Source organism: Vulpes lagopus, chromosome 13 (assembly GCF_018345385.1).
Source record: "Vulpes lagopus strain Blue_001 chromosome 13, ASM1834538v1, whole genome shotgun sequence".
Classification (NCBI taxonomy): Eukaryota; Metazoa; Chordata; class Mammalia; order Carnivora; family Canidae; genus Vulpes; species Vulpes lagopus.
The window spans coordinates 41,762,271-41,782,889 of NC_054836.1; the positions used below are offsets into that span (position 1 = coordinate 41,762,271).

Genomic DNA, 20,619 nt, shown 5'->3' on the forward strand with positions numbered 1-20,619 from the left:
TGGGAGGACTGAGATAATATGAGCCAGTATCTAACAAAGCACTTGGCAGCTGCCCTTAGCTGAATTTCATCCTACTGTGGTGATTGTCAAGGAAATAGATAAGGTATTTTTGACCTATTTCATAACAATGAGGAAGCTAAGAGGCTGAAAGAATGGGATGCTTCTGCAGGAGCTGCTCCTCAAAAAGTTCCCACCATATTTGAGAACACAGGGAAGAAGAAAGACCCCGCCCTCCAGTAAGCACACCCGTATTTCTGAAGGCATTAGGCCAAGGACTTGGGGTAATTTTTCTGGGCAGCTAAAATTCTCATACCACTGGGAGTTTGCATAAGCTTTGGGGACTTAGGTCCTCTCTGACCCAGAGACCATATTTCAACTCAGATATAGTCTGTGTCCTCAAACGGATGGCTCTCCTGATAAATGATGAAGGAATCCTACCCCTTCACCCCCCAAACTTTGCTTTCTCATGTCTTGATTCTTTGTTAGGAAAAAATTAACTGTTCCCACCAGTTCTTCTCTTGGTTTCATGTTCCTTTCCTGTTTCTTTTCATTAATAAGCAGATACCTGGGGGTGGGGGGGTGCCTGGATGGTGTCCAACTCTTAGTTTTGTCTCAGGGTCGTGATCTCAGGATCATGAGATTGAGTCCCGAGTCAGGCTCCGCATGCAGCAGGGAGTCTGCATAAGATTCTCTTCCTCTCCCTCTGCCTCTCCCCTCTGTGCTCACTCTTTCTCTAAAATAAATAAATAAACTTAAAAAAGAATCAATTGATTTCTGAATTCTGTTATGGGCTGAACTGTGCGTCCTCCCACTCCATAAATTCAGATGTTGAAGCCCTAATGTCCAAGAACCTTAGAATACCACATTATTTGGAAATAGGGTCGTTGCAGAGATAATTATTGTTAAGGGGGGTCATCCTGGAGTATACTCCAGTATAACTGGTGTCCTTATACAAGGGGGACATTTGGACACAGACAGACACACAGGAGAATGTTGCAAGGAGATGAAGGCAGAGTGAGCCAATGCGTCTATAAACTAAGGAATGCCAAAGATCTCCAGAAAACGACCAGAAGCTAGGAGAGATGCTTAGAGCTGACTCTCCCTCACAGTCCTCAGAAGGAACTGTCCTGCCCACACCTTGACCTTGGACTTCTCACCTTCAGAACTGTGAGACACTGGATTGTTATTGGAGCTGATTCATGGTACTTTGTTGCAGCAGCCCCAGCAAACTAAAGCCAATGGCAACTACTTCTTTCTGGAAATAAAGCCTGTCTCATCTTATTAGTCTTGTCCCAGGACTGCTGTGGACTGAGCACTTGGCCCCCTCTCTCTTACACCCCGCTTCCCACAACAGCTTCCATGGGGCTCTGCTTCACTATCATTTAAGCAGAGTTGGTGCTTTCTGTACACTGAGGTCCCAAAGTTTGCCTCTAAACTCCAGTCCAGAGAGCAGTTAGCACCATGCTGGGGTGGGGAATGGGGGGCAGGGGAGGGGCAGACAGCACCAGCACCATCCAAGGTCACATCACTCACCTCTGGCCTCCCCTAATCAGATGGCAATCATAGCCTGAGAGATGATAACACAGATTGTCTTTGTTTTTCAGCCTTATTCAACTCCCTTATAAGGAAAAACTATGCCCCTTGAAGTCTTGCAGATCAGAGTGGCTATTACAAATGAATCTGAGCTTGCAGATGAGAAACTGATGTCATATTCCCTTGTCAGAAAAAAAATTAAAAGTGGAAAGCATAAGAAATGAAATATTCTTGCTCTCTCTCTCTCACACACACACATACACACACATCACCTATAAATACAAATTCTTTTCCACCAGATTGTACCTCCTTTTATGGATGTGTATTCACAAGAATAGATATATTGGTTTCTGTCCCCTGGGGTAATGATGATAAATATGCCAAGGTCAGTAGCTTCATCAGCCATTGAGACTGCTCACTCTGGCACCAGCAGATAATCATTTACCTGGTAGGACTAGTCGCCTGTACTTCAATTCATGCCTCATGGCGTGGCTGAAATGTTTCTTATCTCACAAAAACACTTGTCTTATTGTGTCTTTCTGGTACAGAAAGAAATTCATAAATTATTGCCGTGCCTTGGATTTTTCAAAAAGTCTTGGTCATGATTCTGTGGGGGGAGAAGTTACTAAAGGATGGAGAGTAGGTGGAAAGTCACCAGCATGTGTACAACAATATTCTGTTCCATATCCTAGAAAGTAGAAACTCAGGTTTTGGTAGATCCAAAGCATCTGTGATGACAAATTCCTCCTATTGTGACTCTTTTTCTAGTAGGACTAAGACTTAATTTTAAAAAAAATTAGACTGACATTTATTGAGAACCTACTATGTGAAAGCACTATGCTAGATGATAGGATTACCATGATAAGTAATACATAATGTGGAGGCCGAGAAAAATCAAGGCCATTCCACCTCAAGTTTAGCATTAGCACAAGTACAGCCATCTTAGGCCCCTGTGAATAAGAGTTGAACTTTATAGGAAAAACTGCAGAATGAATCCCATATCAGAAAGACAACAGAACTCAGAATTGCCCTAGGTAGAGAATCCCATATCAGAAAGACAACAGAGCCCACGCTCCTGGTAGAAAGTCCCATATTAGAATGAGAACAGAGCTCAATGCCCTTGAAAGCCCCATATCAGAATGTAAACAGAACTTGAGAAATTCCTCCACCCCTTCTGAAAGTCCCCTAGACCAGCCTATAAAAAACCCAACTGTAACCCACTTCGGGGTTCAAGTCCCTGCTCCACTGTGTTGGGTATACTTGGACCCAAGCTCGAGCTTGCTAATAAACCCTTGTGCGCTTGCATCGGTGTCGGCTCCTTGGTGGTTTCTCGGATTCGCAATCTTGGGCACAACAATAATTCCAGGTTTAGTCTCAGCAACATGAAATCTATTACTAATAATAAAAAAAGAAATCTATAAATAGTACACAAGGGGAAAAATAAGTTAAAATTCCCAAATGTTCACTTTTTGAGAACATTTTTTATCACTTTCTGTAATAAAGATAGAAAAAGTAGAGTCATATAATACCCCCATCTTATATCAGTTCCCCACTGTTGCTATATAAATGTATATTTGGGTAGAATTATAGCTATTAAATGACTTGCCCCACTACACAAGTGTGTATCACTATTGTGAACAGTGTCTAGCATGTGTGTCTTGGTGGGAAAAGGTTGAGCAGCTGCCCAGCAGCATTCATCAATAAGTAGGTAGCCAGGGACTCAACTCTATGCTAGCCAGGCCCTGTGGAAACACAAAAAGAAATATAAGATGCAGGGCGCCTGGGTGGTTCAGTGGTTGAGTGTCTGCCTTTGGCTCAGGGTGTAATCCTGGGGTCCTAGGATCGAGTCTGGCATCACGCTGCCCACAGGGAGCCTGCTTCTCCCTCTGCCTATGTCTCTGCGTCTCTCTGTCTCTCATGAATAAATAAATACAATAAAAAAAAAGAAGAAAAGAAAGAAAGAAAGGAAGGAAGGAAGGAAGGAAGGAAGGAAGAAAGAAGAAAGAAAGAAAGAAAGAAAGAAAGAAAGAAAGAAAGAAAGAAAGAAAGAAAGAAAGAAAGAAGGAAGGAAATACAAGATGGGATTCTTGTCCTTAGGGAACTTACAAACCAGTAGAAAGGACTGACCCCATAACACACAACAGTGACCCATCCATGTCAAGACAGAGTGAAGCATTTGTGTCTATGAGATGGGCTGTATGTCTCTCATTAAATATTTAAGGACAAATGGATTTTGCCCTTGATGTATTACACGGATTGAGAAAAATCAGCCAAAGATAAAGGCCAAACTAGAGATGATTTTTTAAGTGTTGCATTGGGGGGAAAAAAGAAATACTCACAAGAACCATCCCTTGATGTTTTATCAGTTGTCATGTGTACACACAAGGCAGCACAGGGTCAGGATGGACAGCGTTGGCTCTGGAGCCAGCCAGTCTGGCTTCAAACCAGACTCAGGATTCTTGGTCAAAGTCCATAACTTCTCTATGGCTCAGTTTCCCTATCTCTCATGGAGGGATAGTAACAGTACGTACCTCAGAGCATTATTATGAGGACTGAAGGAATGAGTGTGAGGAATGCTCTTAAAATAGAGCCTGACACAAAATACATGCTTGTAAGAATCTGTTAAATTAAATGCATTAAATACTTTGTATCCCCAAATAGTTAATACTTGAATCTTACATGCTCACTTTGTGTAATAGTCCACTTTAAGTCTTCACATAAATGAAATAATACATACATAAAGCCAAGATTAAAATATCAAATACAGCATCTCCTTCCTGTCCATTGTTTCATGGTGTCAGTCAATAATACTTTTGATGTAGGCAATACGAAAATTAACTATTTTTATTTTCTGTGTGACAGTGTGCTATATTTTGTCTAGCTAAAATTTTGAGATCTCAGGAGGCTGGGTGGCTCAGTCAGTTAAGTGTCTGCCTTTGGTTCAGGTCATGATCCTGGAGTCCTGGGATCAAGCCCCACATCAGGCTCCCTGCTCAGCTGGGAGTCTGCTTCTCCCTCTCCCTCTGCCTGCCACTCCCCCTGCCTGTGCTTGCGCTGTCTCTGACAAATAAATAAATAAAATCTTATACAAAATAAAATGATAAATAAAATTTTGAGATCTGGTGATCTCAAAATCAGTACTGGATTTGCATAATCCTTGCCAGGAAAGAGGCATCATCACAAAACACAAATCCTAGTGTCAAGCATTGCTTTTGGTGCTCCTCTTCTTCCAATTTGACTTCAGACTGAGCATTTGTTTACAGTTCAATGTGTACAATAGAAAGTCATTGCCTTTTATAAGATAAGGTTCCTTTGTAAACAAACGCAGTACAAAGATGTCTAATTAGGAATTCCTGATACCATGATTGGTGATGTTCTCAAGCCAATGTGAAGACCCCCAAACACAGAGCTTTGAAAAGTACTCCATTCTGTACTCTCCTCCCTTGAACTCTTTCAGACATCTAAATGTAACCCAATTCATGGAGCTATTCATTACAAAAGGAGTCTCACACTGATTTTATTTAGAAAAGGGCCCCTATTTTTTACACCATGTTGGAGAGGAAAGAGTTAAGTAAAAAGAAAATTTATCACTAGGTGTAAATTTGCATATATATTAGCATAAACTCTTACACAAATTTAACTTAAGAACATCTGTCTATGTGTGCAAAATCTCCAAAAACAGTTTGTTGAATCAAGAAAACTTCTTACTTACTATGCATAACAAATGCTTCTGAAAATAAATAATTCTAAAAATTAAGGTTAAACATACTATTTGACATATAGATGTATTTGTGACTTAACAAAACTTGCAAAGCAAAAAAAGCACACAAAAGGAATCACCTATTGTTTAAAGATAAAGCAATCAATAAAACTAGATTCAGAGATGACCAAGATGTTGAAATTATTAGAAAGGGGCTCTAATTCAATTTGAATTAATATATTAAAAGATGTAATGGAAAGCTACAGAACATGGATGAACAGATGCAGAATTTCAACAGAGAGCTATACATGTTTTTAAAAAGAATAAAAAGAAATGCTAAAAAAAAAATATCAGAGATGAAGAATTCCTTAAAGGGCTAATTAGCAGACGGAACCAGTTGGAAAAAGACCAGTAAATATAAAGATAGGTCAATAGAAGTCATCCAAGCTGAATTACAAAGATTTTTAAAATGTCAAAGAAAAAGAACTATGGAATACCCAAGAGCTGTATGGGAGATATCAAATGGTCTAACATACACATAATTAGCTTTTTATTATTAAAAACCCGTACTTAAAAAAAAGAAAAAGAAAATCAAAGGAAATGAAAGAGAGAGAGCATAACAACATGACAACTAAGTGCAATGCATGATTCTACATTGAATCAGGGGAGAAAGGATATTATTGGGACAGTTGCTATATTTTAAATATGGATTATGGATTAGAGAATAGCATTTTATTGGTGTCAATTTTTTTCTCGATAACCATAACTATGGTTATTTAAGAGAATGTCCTTGTTCTTAGGAAATACAACTGAAATATTTAAGGGTAAAGAAACACGATACATGCAGTTTACTCTCAAGTAGTTGAGAGAGAAAATAATAAAGAAAAGAGAGCAAAATATTCACGATTAGTAGAGCTGGTTAAAGTGTATACAGAAATTTTCTGAAATAGTCTTGCAACCGTTTTTAAGTTGAAATTGTTATTTTATTTACCTATTTTTATTTATTTGACAGAGAGAGAGAGAGAGTGTGTGTGTGTGTTTGCATGCACAAGCCGGGAGAGGAGCAGAGGGAGAGGGAGAAGCAGGTTCCCTGCTGAGCAGGGAGCCTGACTTCAGCTGGATCCAGGATCATGACCTGAGCTGAAGTCAGATGCTCAACTAGCTCAGCCACTCAGGTGCCCCTATGTTATTTTTTTTTAATATTTGTTATCTCATTTTGGGTTTCTTTCCTTTTGTTCTATCATGACAATGTACTCTTTAATCTCCACCCACTATTTCACCCATCCCCCCCCCCCACTAGTAACCATCAGTTTGTTCTCTATAGTTAAGTGTCTCTTGGTTTGTCTCTCTCTCTCTTTTCTTTCCCTTGCTCATTCGTCTTGTTTCTTAAATTCCACATATGAGTAAAATCATACGATATTTGTCTCTCTCACTGACTTGTTTTGCTCAGCATAATATTCTCTAGCTCCCTCCATGTTGCAAATGGCAAGATGTCATTCCTTTTTATGGCTTGATAATATTCCATTGTACCTATATACCACTTCTTTGTCCTTCATCTATTGATGGACATTTGGGCTGCTTCCATAATTTAGCTATTATATATAATGCTGCAATAAACATAGGGGTGCATGTATCCCTTGGAATTAGTGGTTTTGTATTTTTTGGGTAAACACCCAGTGGTGTGATGACTGGATCACAAGGTAGTTTTATTTTTAGTTTTTTGAGGAACCTCCATACTGTTTTCCACAGTGGCTACACCAGTTTGCATTCCCACCAACAGTGCAAGAAGGTTCCTTTTTCTCTACATCCTAGCCAACACATTGTTTCTTTGTTTTTAATTTTAGCCATTCTGGCCAGTGTGAGGTGATATATAGGTCATTGTAGTTTTGCTTTGCGTATGTCTGATGATGACTGATGTTGAGTATCTCCTCATGTGTCTGTTGGCCTTATATAAAATTAGAAGTTTTGTTTAAAGAACCAAACAAGAAAGAGAGAAAATAATAATGAGCGATACCAGCAAGATATAAGGAAGAACAGCCTAAGTAGAATCAAGCACAAGGTAAAAACAAACAAAAAGCTGTGTATGCATGGTTTCAGCAATCAAAATAAAAATAGGAAAAGTATATGACCCAACAAGGTGTGTAAAGGCAGCAAGAGTACATAATTAAGAACTTCCAAGAAGTAAACTGTCTTCTCAGAGGAAGCCATGTTTTCCTTTGGCACAAAGAAGAATGCCATGGAGTTGGAGACTCTTTCACAGTTAAGGAGAAACAGAATGGGGGGGGGGGGGTGCGGGGGGGTCAGGTTTATACTTAGCCCAGGATTATACTCAGTCTAGGGATAATACTTAGCCATTTCTTCTCTGTGGAGCCCTTCCTGAGAAACCAGGAGTAGTGACTGGGCAGAGGTGTCTTACCTCTTAAGTATACCCAAAGAAGAAATAGAGATGGTGCACATATAGCAAGGGAACAAAAACCACTCTGAATAGCTAGAAAATATCCAACTAGAATTGTTGAAAAGAAAATAATTTCCCACCACCTTCCCCTTTCACACAGGGCCAGAGCCCCCTTCACCAACAATACAACTAGGTGTGGTTATTCATTGAAAAGACAAAAGACTGGCCAAGGCTTGAAGTGAATAATTAATTTATGGCTTTGAGAAAACAGGTGGGGTCACAGGAGGAGGATCTGGGCAGATAAAAAGCACAGTTGATCATCATTTTTTGCAGATTATGTATTTGTGAACTCTCCTACTCACCGACATTTATGTGTAAGCCCAGAATCAATACCCTGCAGTACATTCCTGGCCGTTCCAGGACACATGCAGAGCCATGGGGAGTTTGAGTTACCCATGCATGCTCCTAGCTGAGGCTGAAGGAGGCCATGTGTCACCTTCTTGTTTCAGCTCTCCTCCTGTAAACAAGTGTCCCTCTCATAGACTGTTCAGTGCCACATTTCTTAGTTTCTTGCTTTTTTTGTTGGTGATTTGCTATTTTAAGGAGCCCCCAAACTCTAATGCTGAAGCACCGTCTACAGTTCCTCAGTGAAGGATGGCAATGATGTGTTGTAGAAAGAAACCTGGTGTGTGAGGTAAACTTCATTCAGGCATGAGTTACAGGTCTGTTGGCTATGAGTTCAGCGCTAATGAATCAACAGTATCTATTAAATAAGGTGTCTTTAAACAGAAACACTCATAAAATAAAGGTTATGTATTGATCAGTTGATGGAAATGTGACCAGATGCTTGCGGGCACCCAAATCTGAATTTCTCCTTAGAGCAATGGTTCAGTATTTGTTTGTTCAGTGTTTTCTGTGATTTTCTACAGCATAACTTGTGTGAATAAGAATTGATTAATAGAAACACATTCAACTCTCAATGGTAGCTGGTGTTGAGGACAGAGTAGGAAGAAAGAGCTAGCAGTCCGAAGCTTTGGTCAGTTTGAAAAAAAAGTTACGGGTGAGAGCCAAGAGATGCTGTTGCTTGAAATCCTGGTACATGACAATTTATTTCTGTCTTGCATCTGATGCCATTTCACAGTCTGATTATAAGCCACATTTCTGTGTCAATAAGGAATCACACCACCTGTAGCTTAAAATCTCTCAAATGGATGTAATGACATTTTGGGGTTTTCTGTCCCAAGATAAAGCAACCAGATAACAGGAAGCTACATTTCCCCCTAATTATTTCGGTGATCAATGTAAATATAATCTCCAAATACCTTAGTCTCCCACATAAAATGAAAAGTATATTGTTTGCCACATGATTGAGAAGGATGAAGTGACCTGAAATACCTGGGGGGGGGGGGGAAGCATTTGTTCGTACAAAGTATCCCTTTAAGAAAACTAAGTCAAAGGACACTTGGGGCTGCATTCACAAAGTGAAAGGGAAGCAACACCATTTATACATCCTTAGTTCCATCTTAAAGATGAATGAGCTTATGCCAAGAGTTTAATAAACGTAGAAAAATTTGCTCAAATACTAGTATATTCACTTTTTCTTTTTTAAAAATAATGGAAGAGGAAAACATAATAAAATAGTGGGAAGGTATTTCAAGAGCTATGCTTCCACATTAAATTACACAAGAGCCTCAACTAACCAGAACAAAGGGAGGGGGGTCACTGAATCTCATTATCTTGAATTTTCTGATTGGTTAGGGCGTAAGCAGAAATGCCTTGTCCGTGACATTTCTAAAAAGTCTCCTACCATTTGTTGCCCTGTGCACAAAATGCTGCTACTAATAACACATCTAATATGTACTGAACATCTGCCTTGGAACTGGTGCTGTCAAATGCTTTTTCACTCATTTATTCCTCAAAATGGCACTCCTCGGTCAGGACTCTGGATTCCCATTTTAATGCGGAAACTGAGGCACAAAGAGGTCAGGTTAACAGAGCGAATGCAATCCCAGAGGACTGAAATGCTTTCATCGCTTCCTTAAAATCATACTGAACTTTAGCGAATGCTATCATTCTCTGGGATGGCAAAGGTATAACACTGGGTAGAAATCTGTTTTAACCCTGGGTCATGGTCTTGATTTTTAATAAATTTTTGGCATGAGAATGCTTCACTGTCACTTATTTCCAAGGCTTAGAAGCAGATTGGGGAGTGGTTAAGCACAAACACCAGGTAATCCAGTGTCTACTTTGATGGTTTCTTAATACTGAGTAGCTGCCCACATTGCTATACTTCTGGTGAAAACTAGGTTTTTGCAAATTAGTGAAGGTGCTCTGATCACATGCCAGGTATTACCGGGCAGCATGGCGCAATGATCTGTCTTAGGAAATCAGTAACAATCCTACAGGTTGAGCTGAGGATCTGACCACATTCCAGACTGCTTCAATGGCGCTTTAACTGAACACTCCTACTTCATTCAAAGTTTATTCTTTCTTTCTTTAGGAACCTTATCTTTTCATAAACTTTGTAATGGCAAAAATGACCTCCAGTTCAAGATAGCTCCTTCTTATTATTGACCATGAGAGTCAGAAGTCCTGATTCTTTTAAACAGCTGATGTTGGCTGAGACCCAATCATCTCGCTGTCACTGGTATTTTAACAGCATTTTCTTATCATGGCTCACCATCTGCCTTTAGAGTCATCTCATTGTTTGTTTGGGCACAAACTCTCCTAACTATTTCTGAAAAATAAAGTCCATACTCTCCCATAGAGATGGCAATTAAAAACCACTGCAAGAGGACAGACAGGTTTCAAGTTTATGTTTCATTGTCATCAATGAAAACTGCTGTAGAAAAGCACAGCATATCATTATGCGAGTGTATAAGACATTTGGAAACTCCAACAATAAAACATCTCTAGTAGTAAGTGGGTTTATTGACATAACTGAACATAACAATGTATAACATTTATTCATTTCCCACCAAAGGACTTTCCAGTCGAAGTGTTTTTACATAGATTTTGCTGGGTATTTTTTTTTTCTTTCCGTGAAGTATTTTCAGTGATGTTCTGCGGTTGAAAAGGGTGGGTGGTGGGGAGAATCAGAGGTTTTTTTTTTTTTCCAGACTTTCGATGGGGTTCAATATTACACCGCTGTGCAAAAGGAACAGCTAAAGGATGCCATTGCTCTACACATGAACAAAACCAGGAGCACAAGAGGGGTAAGTAAATAACCCAAGGTTGCAAATAAGAATGAGCTGCGACCCCTGCCCCATGTACTAAGATGCTCGGGATCTGACACAAGCCCTGGCAGCAAACTTAGAATGACAGCCTATTTCCTGCGGTTTATTAAGTTTTGGCCCTACAGATAAGACTGCCAGAGAAGCAGCTGTACTGTAAGTGGTCTGGACATTTATTCATCTGAACATAAACACAGATCCTTTCGTTTAGAGCCCTGGGTCCCTGCTCAGCTGCTGGGGCAAAGGCAGGCTCGGCTCAACGGAGGCCAAACATAAAAGGAGTGAACTGGGGTTGAAGGACCCCCAGACTACGATAGATTCCCTGAGTCATCAGGACCCTCAGGGGCTTAAGGCCCGAAACAGAAGATTCACTGTTAGCCTTTGCACCATAGCAGTAGCCTCCATGGCACCCCACTGCCAATAAATCCATAACCACGGTGAATATAACCATGCAGATCTTCCCTGTGACTGCTTTTCTTAGACCACACACAAGATTATTAATGTAAACCAAAGCACTACACTTAGTGATAAACATGTACTTCATAAATATCAGGGGACCAAAGAGTCCCAAACAGTTGAAAACCACTGAGCAAATAAAGGAGCCTAATCCTAAATCTAAAACAAAAACATTTAAGGGAAATACTGCAATTATTAACTAAAAAATAAGATTTAGTAACATGGTAAAACACTGCATAGTGGGGGGATTAACTTGCAAAATATATAATTATTTCACAGTGAGGTTTAAGTATGCCTAACCATCTTCTGGTTTTTGTTTAGTAGAAACAAACAACCGCTGATGTACACTTTTCACATTTTTTCCCCATAATTTCCTCCCCTGTTTCGTATAGAGTAACAACACATTAATGTGATTGAACATTACACTGTCAATTGACTATCACCTTTTGCTTCCCCGCCTTTATCACTTAACTGTGCAACTCAAGAGAAGCAGGGCACAATCAACCGCATATCACTGATAAAAACATGAGAAGTACCGCATCGCATTTATTCCAACCTGGACACAGTGTCAGAGATGCGGTTAGGCCAACCCGGAGGCCGCTGTTCCCTACACGGTCATCCGTTGTGCACACCGTACATTCTTTAATCAAGTCTGGCACTGAAATTTCCTTTTCCACACATGGGTTTAGAAAAATAAAATTAAAAAGCCACAGGAGCAACCCTGACAGAGAAGTCTGGCACGCAGCCTTCTCCTGAGAAAGTAGGTAATCTCAGTTAACCCCAAGGTCGGCAAATGTTCTTGTGGTGTTAATGTTAAAAAAAAAAAAAAAAAACTAGTTGAACTGCTCAGCTCAACTAAAACAGTCCTTGAGTTTATTGTCAGTTTGTTAAACGTCAGAGCTCTTCACATTGTTGAAAACCAACCCAAACCAAAACAAAACAGCGTCTCTAATTATCTAAACATTAAATTATCCTGAATGTTCTATTAACCAACATGAAAGAGTTCCTTGGCGAGTGTGTTAAACTTTACCACCTGTTTACAGCCTCCACCTTCTTGGCAGAGACCACCAGACCAGTGCCTCCTTTGTAACACTAATAAGTTCCTTTTCCCTTAAATAGGACAAAACTCTTCTGTTTCACACTGAACAAACAAACAAACAAAAAAAAATGCATGCATCCACATCTCTTTCTGGCCATACCGGGGAGGGCAAAAGCACCCTTTTCTACCTGGCCTTACGGGGCCAGGTTCTTGCACTGCAAAGCCACAAAAGCCATATATATCCAAGGTCTCCATGCAGAAGAAGGCTTCCCGCCTCTGGCCTCTACCATCCATTTGTCCCCTACTCTTGGCCTTGACCGCCAAGTACCACCCGTGCACTTCACGAGTGAGTACTGGAAATTGGGGGCAGGGGGGGGGGTTTGCACCAAGGCTTCCCCTTGGGCCTCTCCGGCAAGTGCACAAAAGGAGAAGCTCTGATAAAACGAGATCTTCCCCTGAGGTCGGCTGAGGGGCTCCCGGGGCAATGAGAGGGTCTGCGCACTGCGCCCCCCACCCCCTGCAGTCTCTGGAGCTAGTCCGCAAATCGCTGCAGAAGATGGTCCTCCCGCCGCAAGCTGCCCCCCGTGCCGCCGCCGCTGTCCATGAAGCGGTCGCAGGGGAACTCGATGAGGTCGGCCTCGCTGAGCGCACACACGGTGGCGCGCGGCCGGTGCGACTGGAAGCCGGAGAAGTCGGCGGACACGCCGGTGCCCATGGAGCGCAGCGGCCGTCGGGTGGAGTACATGTGCCTAACGTGCACGGGCGCGCCCGCCTTGCGCCTCGCCCGCAGCTTCCTGCGCAGCCAGCGCGACGCCCAGGCCGCCAGCGCCAGGAGCACCAGCAGCGCGTTGACCGCCAGCAGGACCAAGGTCAGCAGCTGGTAGTCCACGCCGCTGCGGGCCCCGGGCTCCGGCAGGGTGACCAGCCCGGCGCAGTGGTCGCGGGGCGCCACCGGGCAGACGCGGCCGCCGAGCACGCCCTCCACGCACACCAGGTAGGGCGTGTCTCCGCGCAGCTCGCGCAGCGTGGCCGAGTCGCTGCGCTCGGGCAGGTAGACGAAGCGGTGGAACTTGGGCTGCTGCCCGAAGCGGTCGAACAGCAGGCGGAAGCGCGCGCCGCCCAGCGGCGGGGGGCTGCGGTGCTGGCGCACGGCCCAGCGCACCGACGCGCTGTCGGCGCCCACCGCCTCCACCGTCAGGTTGCACAGGATGAACTTGTTGAAGTCGCACGGGTCGGACACCAGCGGCGGCGGCGGCGGCGGCCCGGCCCCGCCGTCCGACGCGGCGGCGCTCTCCCGGGGCTGCGCGGCCAGGCGCTGCTTCGCCGCGCGCTGCCAGGGGTCGCCCGCGGGCGGGGGCCCGGAGGCGGGCGCGGCCGTCGGGCTGGGCCCCGCGCGGGCGGCCTCGGCGGGAGTCGAGCGGGGCGGGCCCCGCTCGGGCTTCTGGAGCAGGTCCAGGGGCTGGGGCGCGGGCCCCGCGGCGGCGGAGGGGTCCGGCGGCTGGAGGCCCGGGCCCCGGCGGCTGAGCCTCAGAGCGCTGCGGTTGCCCAGGAGCTCCCTGGCGGCCCCGTCCCAGGCCCCCCCGGGCAGAAACCGCCCGCGCTGCTGCGGCTGCGGCTGCGGCTGCGGCTGCGGCTGCAGCTGCCGCGGCAGCACCTCCGAGAGGCCGCCTGCAGGGGGCGCCGCCGCCTCCCCGGTGGTGGTGGGCAAGGGCCTCCCCGGGCCTTCGGCGGTCGGGGAAACCGAGGGCGAGGGATCTGCGCAAGACCCGTTCTGCAGCTGCTGGTCATCCAGGTAATCCAGGTACTTGCCCCGCAAGGCCGGGGGGTGGCGACACTGCACGAAGACGGTGAGGAGGCGGCCTTGGGAATGCCAGTCGCCCATCCAGCGCTTCAGGCCGCGCAGACGGCAGTCGCAGGTCCAGCCATTGCCGTCTAGGTCCAGCCGGTAGAGGGCCGGGCTGGCGGCGAAGATGTCCCCCGAGAGGGCGCTGAGCGCGTTGTCGCGCAGGCTGAGCTCGCGCAGCCGGCCCAGGTGGCCAAAGACAGCGGGGTGCAGGGCGGACAGCGCGTTCCCGCTAAGGTCCAGCGCCTCCAGGCTGTGCAGGGGCTCCAGCAGCGCCACGGGCAGCTGGCTCAGCCGATTCCCCTCCAGGCGCAGCTCGCGCAGGGCCTCCAAGCCCCAAAAGGCCTCCGGCGCCAGGTGTGTGAGCTGGTTGCCCCTGAGTGAGAGCAGGCCCAGCCGCGGCAGGTGCTGGAAGACGCGCGGCCCCAGGTGCTGCAGGCTGTTGGCCGAGAGGATGAGCGTGGAGAGGGAGCGCAGCGGTGCGAAGGTGGCTGCGTGCCGTAAGGAGGGCTGCAGCTCGTTGGCGGAGAGGTTGAGGAAGCGCAGTTTGCCCAGCTGGGCGAAGGCGTTCTTGCCCAGAAAGCGGATCCGGTTGGACTCCAGGTGTAGGTAGAGCAAGTTGCCCAGGGGGGCAAAGACGGCGTCCGGCAGCGCCCCCAGGGCGTTCCCGTCCAGCCGCAGCTTGACCAGACTCTCCAGGCCCTCGAAGGAGCCGCGGCTTAGGCGGCCGATCTCGTTCCCGTTGGCGTAGAGGATGCGCAGCTTGCGCAGCGGGGCCAGCGTGCCCGGGACGAGCGCCTGCAGGAGGTTGTTGCCCAGGTACAGCTCCTCCAGCCGGGAGAGCTTCTCAAAGGTCTTGGGGTGCAGGGAACGGATCTGGTTGTACTGCAGGTCCAGCCGTCTGAGCTGCCCCAGGCGGTGGAAGTCGAAGGCCGTGATGTTGGTTATGAAGTTGCCGCCGAGGCTGTAGGTGAGCACGTCCTGGGGGCTCGGCAGCGAGCTGGTCTTGGGCACGGCGCGGAGCCCCCTGTTGGTGCACAGGAGGTGCTGGGGGTGCTGGCAGTCGCAGCGCTCGGGGCACACCGGCTGGGCCCGCGGCGGGAGCGCGAGGCAGCCGCACACCACGAGGAGGAGGCGCAGCGCGCGGGCAGCCTCCATCGCCGCCCGCCCTGCGTGCTTCGGCCGAAGCGTCCTCTTGGCCCGCCTGCTCCGTGTCTCCTCTGCATTCCCCTTGGCCTGGCCAGAGCCGCCGAATGGCCTCTTTCGGACTCGGCAGCGCGGTCCAGCCCCTCCTCCGCCCTTTGTCCGGTGGCCGGCCCGGGTCTCCGCAGGCGGGCTTCGCCCGGCCAAGTCAGGCGGCTCGGGGCGCTCGGGGAGCTCCGGGTGCTACTTGTTGCATTTCTGCACAAAACTGTTCCTCCGGCTGTGCGTCGGGGGGGCGGAGGGAGCGAGCCAGACCTGAGCTTTTTGTTTGCAGCTTGAGTCCGGAGAGCTGGATTCCCTGGCACGGATTCTCCCCGCCGAGCGGATTCCCCAGCTGCAGGCGGGAGCCCTTCCAAGAGCTCCTCGGGGCGCGGCTTGGCTGCGGCGCCCCGGAGGCTCGGCCCCCGCAGCCCGCAGCCCGCAGCCCGCGCCTCCCGGTCCCCGGACCCCGGACCCCGGACCCCGGTCCCGGAGCGCGGCCTCGGTGCAACAGCCGGAGGGAGGAGCCGGGGGTGCGCAGGCTGCGTCCGGAAGGGACCCAAGTCGGCGAGTGGCGGGCAAACCGGGCGGAAATTCGTTCTTCCCACACTCTGCCCCCCGGGGATGCAGGCGGAGAAAGAGGAGACGGCGGAGGGAGGACAGACCCCGACTGGGGGAGGAGGAAACGCTAAGTGGCTCCGCGTCTGGTCAGCCCGAGCCCGGGACGCCGAGTGAGAGAAGTACGGATTAGAAACAGCTGTACGGGTCGGCCCTCTCCGCCGGGCTGGGGGCGGGGGTGGATTACCGGGCTAGCAAACGGAATTTGCAGACAGAGACCTTTTTTTTTTTTTTTTAATTTATTTTAGATGAGTACACCAGGCATTTCGGAGCACTAGGAGCACCGCTCCTCCTTTTCGTTAGAAGTCACTGGCTCTTCCAGGTGTCACCTTGCGGGAAATCCAGGCAGCACGGAACGCGCAAACCTTTCTGCAAAAAGTTTAGGGCAGCGTTAGGTTGTCTGCAAGGAGCTGTCGGTGGACCCCTGTGGGAAGAGGCCAGGTCAGCCCCTTCTGAATGTCGCGTGTTTAGGTGTCTGACCGGGCTGCACAGGTAGCCAGGTAGGTGGCCGAGGAGAGGCATCGTCCCATTTAGGGATCTGGAACTGAGCACTCGCTTGGCCCCTGCTGTAGGTAAGCACCTGGAGAATCTCAGAACTGGTTCTACCGCCGTGAAGGTGTGTCTCTGTCAGATTTTCCTGATTTAGTCCCATTACTCCTCCTCCAGGCTTACAGCCCTTGGGGTAGGCTCTGCACATGTGCACATATATAAAAAATCACCTTCACAGACCCTCAGGGAACTACTGCCTTGGGGCCTCACCCTCCCCACTGCCTGGGCTTGCAGTGATCTTCAAAGTCTTTAGGCCCAGGAGTTCTCAGGCCTGGCTTAGTGGGGGAGTCTCACCACTTATCAATATAGAATGGAGCATTTGGCACTGACCCCTTTGAGGGCAGCCCCTGCTGAGAATGAAGATGGGCAAGGAGTCACTGTTTTGTAGAATTTGTTTATGCCAGGGGTGTTGCTACAAATAAAGGCCCCTCTCTCCCCTCCCCACCGAGGGGTTCAGAAAATGTAATCTTAAGGACCCACACTGTGAAAAATTAAGGGAGACATATCCTCACCTCAAGAGGCTGACTGTCTAGTGCGGAGGGCAAGTCGTGGAAAGGTAAAGTCGTAATCTAAGGTGGTAGTAGGAGACAGCTGCTGAGATACAAGGTGAGTTTTAGTAATTCTAGTGATGGACAGTGATTGATCGTCTCATTTAGCAATTTATGTAGGAGGGTGATAGAGACGCATTCTGAATCTCAGGAAAGATGAGATTCTTGGCTGCATGGTCGAGAAAGACTTCCGGGAAAGCAAGTACTGGGCTCCAGGAAGATGGGTGGTGGAGAACCAATGGCCAGTCAGTAGCGAAATGCCTGTTTGGGGCACAGTGAACAGCCTCACGTTTGCTTGTGATGTGCTTTGAGTTTTCTAATAAAGGATGAATGTGGGAAATCAAGTATCTGTCTTCACAAGATAAAAGGTAGTTTGGTTTTTAGTTCTCATGGTGAGAAACTTCGAAAACCTTTTTAGTTCTTGACTGCAGTCTTTACAAAGGAATGGCTGCTCTAGAGGGTGAAACCCAGCCAGTGCAGCATGAGCTGGCCTGATCCAGGTCCCAGGAGCTCTTAGGAGGATGCTCAGTCCTTGCTGGCAACAGAAGTTATCTCATTTTTTGTTTTGTTTTGTTTTTCAGAGGAGAGAAGACTAAGAAGCTACTGGCTTTCAAATTGAACCACTGGATGTACCTGGGATGGAGCTGTGAGCCTGTAGTGTGAGGACACACAAAAAGCCATCCGAGCAGAGAAGAGGTCGGCAGCTGAGAGAGGTGTAACATGGAAGAGAGACGGCGGAGCAGAGATCAGACCCATCCCTTAGCATCAGCCTCCCCTCCTCCTGAGCCTGCAGAAACCTTGCAGAGCGGGGACAGCAAGCAGCGTTCAGTAGGACCTCTGTAGTTGGCCCTAATCATAAGATGCCGCTATGTAAGATTTACAAAGTCATCAGGCCCCTGCCGATGTTCGGTATTTTTCAGCGTTTTTGACTGTCTTTGGTAGTATTGCCCCGTGTTGAACATTTCTACCAGTTGGTGCTGGATTGCAGGTAGAAATAACATCATATGCGGTTTATGTCAAAAGACAATTGCTTTCCCATAACATTCCATTTCCTTGAAGTAATCCATCTGCCTCCTATAGTTAACTTTGCTTAAAATAGATACAGTGTGCCATACTTCAGATGAGTATAAAAAGCTTCCCATGGATTTTGCTAGGCACCCTCACCCAGTTTCGGCGAGATTAAGACTTTGAGATCTACAGATGAAGCGGTACCACCTGTGTGTGTGTGTGCGTGCGTGCAGATGAATTCTTTCTGAAGTAGTGTGATTGCTGTCTTTTTAACCAGGGCTTCCATTTGCAAAGGCATGTAACTTGAGGTCAACTTTACAAATCAATGACATTTACATCCTTCCGAGTACATTAATGTGATATTCCTCTGTGCCCCCAGTGGTCTCCATTTCTGTAATGCTACACGTTCAGATGTTTGATTTATTTTTCAGGCCATCTCTCTTCCAGGAGCTAAAACAGTATTTTGCTTGAATTCAACAGCACCTCGAGTGCCCTGGTAGTAAAGAGCTATAATAGCAACACCAAAACTGCATTTGCTCTGAATGCTGGTGGTCTGGCGGGTAGTTTTTAGTGAGAATCTAGCAAGTGACCAATCCCAGGATGAGTGATGGGAACGCGGTCTCTGATAGGATTCGATGCCAGACCCCAGGGCTTAACAGCTCAGTCGGGAGGCTGATGAGCAAGGACCCACTGCATCACCAGCTGATAAGTGCTGAGGGATGGAGCCGTGGGAGCCCTGAGGAGGACATGTGGCCTGGCCTGAGAGCGTGAGGAAGGTGTCCAGAGGAGGAAAGTGCTGGAAGCCTGCAGACATGTGCAAGAGAGTCTGCTAGGAAGCTCCAGATCTTCTGTCCTTGTAGATGAGATTTTTTTGACATCTGTAGTTTTCCACAGTATCACACAACCTTGCTCATACAATGACTTCCCAATAAATATTCCCTTATTCCCCTTTAAGGATTTCTGCAGGCAGTGGACAAAAATCATATTTGCACTGCAACGTCAAAAGGTATCTCTGCTAAATAAAGTAGGTGCTATACAAAGAACATGTTATCTGTCTAGTTCTTGCCTTCTAGAACCTTGCTGTGACTGTGGTTTGTGCAGAATACGTGTTGATAGAACATCCAGATCAAGGTATACATTTATGTAAGATATACAGAAGCATCGTGTAGGTACTAGATCTATAGCACCACTCATGGACCAGGGGTGCCTGGGCCCCCTCTTCTGGGCCCCTGCACTTGAGAGAACTTTGTTCCAGTCCTCCTCTGGTTGTGTCCATCTCAGAAGAGCAGGATTTCAGGCTTCCGAAGGTATGTGCCCACCCACAGCCCACAGCCCTACTCCTGCTTGGTTCCTAGGACCCTGGAATTTCTTACTCAACTGCCTAAGTCTGTGAAGACCTTTTATCCATCTGTCCTCTTGGCGGTTGATTATGCCTAGGGCCAAGGGAAGGCCAAAAGGCAGCTGTGCAAAAAAGAATCTGGAGGTGTGAGCTGCAATTTCCCATGGTATGCCCGGGAGGCCACTGCGAGACTCCTGGTAATGCAGGAGCCGGAGCTGAGAGGAGGAGCCAGGGACCAGGGATCTCTCACTCTCTAATCCTGGGCTTCTCAAATATTAGCGACAGGCTTGTCCACGTGTGTAGCATTTTAGGAGGAAAAAGTACATATACTTTGATTCAGAAAGAAAAAGGAGACAAATTATAGGAGTTTGAAGGAAAGCGTTTTTTAAAAAGTAAATTCTACTTTGTTATAACATAGCCTATACCTAATTTTCTATAAGAAGCAATAATTTTTAGTAAGAGCAAGGATGCTGTTGTCTCCATTTAAATGCCTGTCTCCTAACTATGTAGTCTTTGTTTATGGATGGATCCAGGCTTGATCATATTCCGGGAGATTCATGTATTGATGATGCTTAAATGTATAATTTGGATAATCACACACGGAAATCCAGAAGCGAATGCTGTTCACCGGAGAAACAAGAGCTTTGCTGTTGCACTTTTGGAAAGCTTGCCCTTTAAATCTCAAGCGCACTGGGGGATAGTTGCAGAGGTCAGAAGCACAAGCAAGTCTGGGCTGGTTCCATGACACATATATATGGTGCAAGGGGTTCTTGGATGTTCTTGCCCAGGCCTGGAATCTTCTTGGGCTTGCCAAGGATGTACAATGCTTTCTTCCCAAGCAACCTGTGGTTCCCTTGAACTTGAACTGGAGGGGCAAGAAGGATTCCAGGCCGTGTCTTCAGTAGCTCCTGGACCTGGTGTGAGTTGGCTGCTCTGGGGCAGGAAAGGTTAGGGGGAGGAGAGCTCAAACTCCCTGCTGCGGGGAGAGGTGGATCTGCCAAGTTCTGCTGGAGCAGCCTCCTGGAGCTCACTCAGGGCAGCCTGCAGACAAGGCAGCTGTTTCCTCATCCCTGTACGCCAGTCCAAGAGAGGCAGTGTGGCCCCTGACACAGATGAAGTAGGAAACCAAGAATCCCTGTTGGTCCATGTTACCAAACCTGACCCCCAAAACTCTCT

General features: G+C 47.1%; 2 protein-coding genes across 2 annotated transcripts; one reads left to right on the plus strand and one right to left on the minus strand.

Annotated features, from left to right (window-relative positions):
• Positions 1-10,541: 10,541 nt before the first annotated feature.
• TRIL (TLR4 interactor with leucine rich repeats) lies at positions 10,542-15,683 on the minus strand. The gene has a single exon (XM_041727883.1). The coding sequence runs from the start codon at positions 15,355-15,357 to the stop codon at positions 12,889-12,891; it is 2,469 nt and encodes an 822-aa protein (XP_041583817.1). The 5' UTR covers positions 15,358-15,683; the 3' UTR covers positions 10,542-12,888.
• Positions 15,453-19,144, plus strand: LOC121474574 (translation initiation factor IF-2-like). Its single transcript, XM_041727508.1, has 4 exons — positions 15,453-15,549; positions 15,663-16,121; positions 16,248-16,440; positions 17,678-19,144. The coding sequence occupies exons 1-4, from the start codon at positions 15,453-15,455 to the stop codon at positions 17,757-17,759; spliced, it is 831 nt and encodes a 276-aa protein (XP_041583442.1). The 3' UTR covers positions 17,760-19,144.
• The last annotated feature ends 1,475 nt before the right edge of the window (positions 19,145-20,619 follow it).

Bases quoted from the DNA above. Each gene is read 5' to 3' on its own strand.
- TRIL (XM_041727883.1), bottom strand. From the start codon at position 15,357: ATGGAGGCTGCCCGCGCGCTGCGCCTCCTCCTCGTGGTGTGCGGCTGC.
- LOC121474574 (XM_041727508.1), top strand. From the start codon at position 15,453: ATGGCCTCTTTCGGACTCGGCAGCGCGGTCCAGCCCCTCCTCCGCCCT. The intron at 15,550-15,662 runs GTCAGGCGGCTC...GCCAGACCTGAG, and splicing joins GGCGGGCTTCGCCCGGCCAA to CTTTTTGTTTGCAGCTTGAG. The intron at 16,122-16,247 runs GTACGGATTAGA...AATTTATTTTAG, and splicing joins CGGGACGCCGAGTGAGAGAA to ATGAGTACACCAGGCATTTC.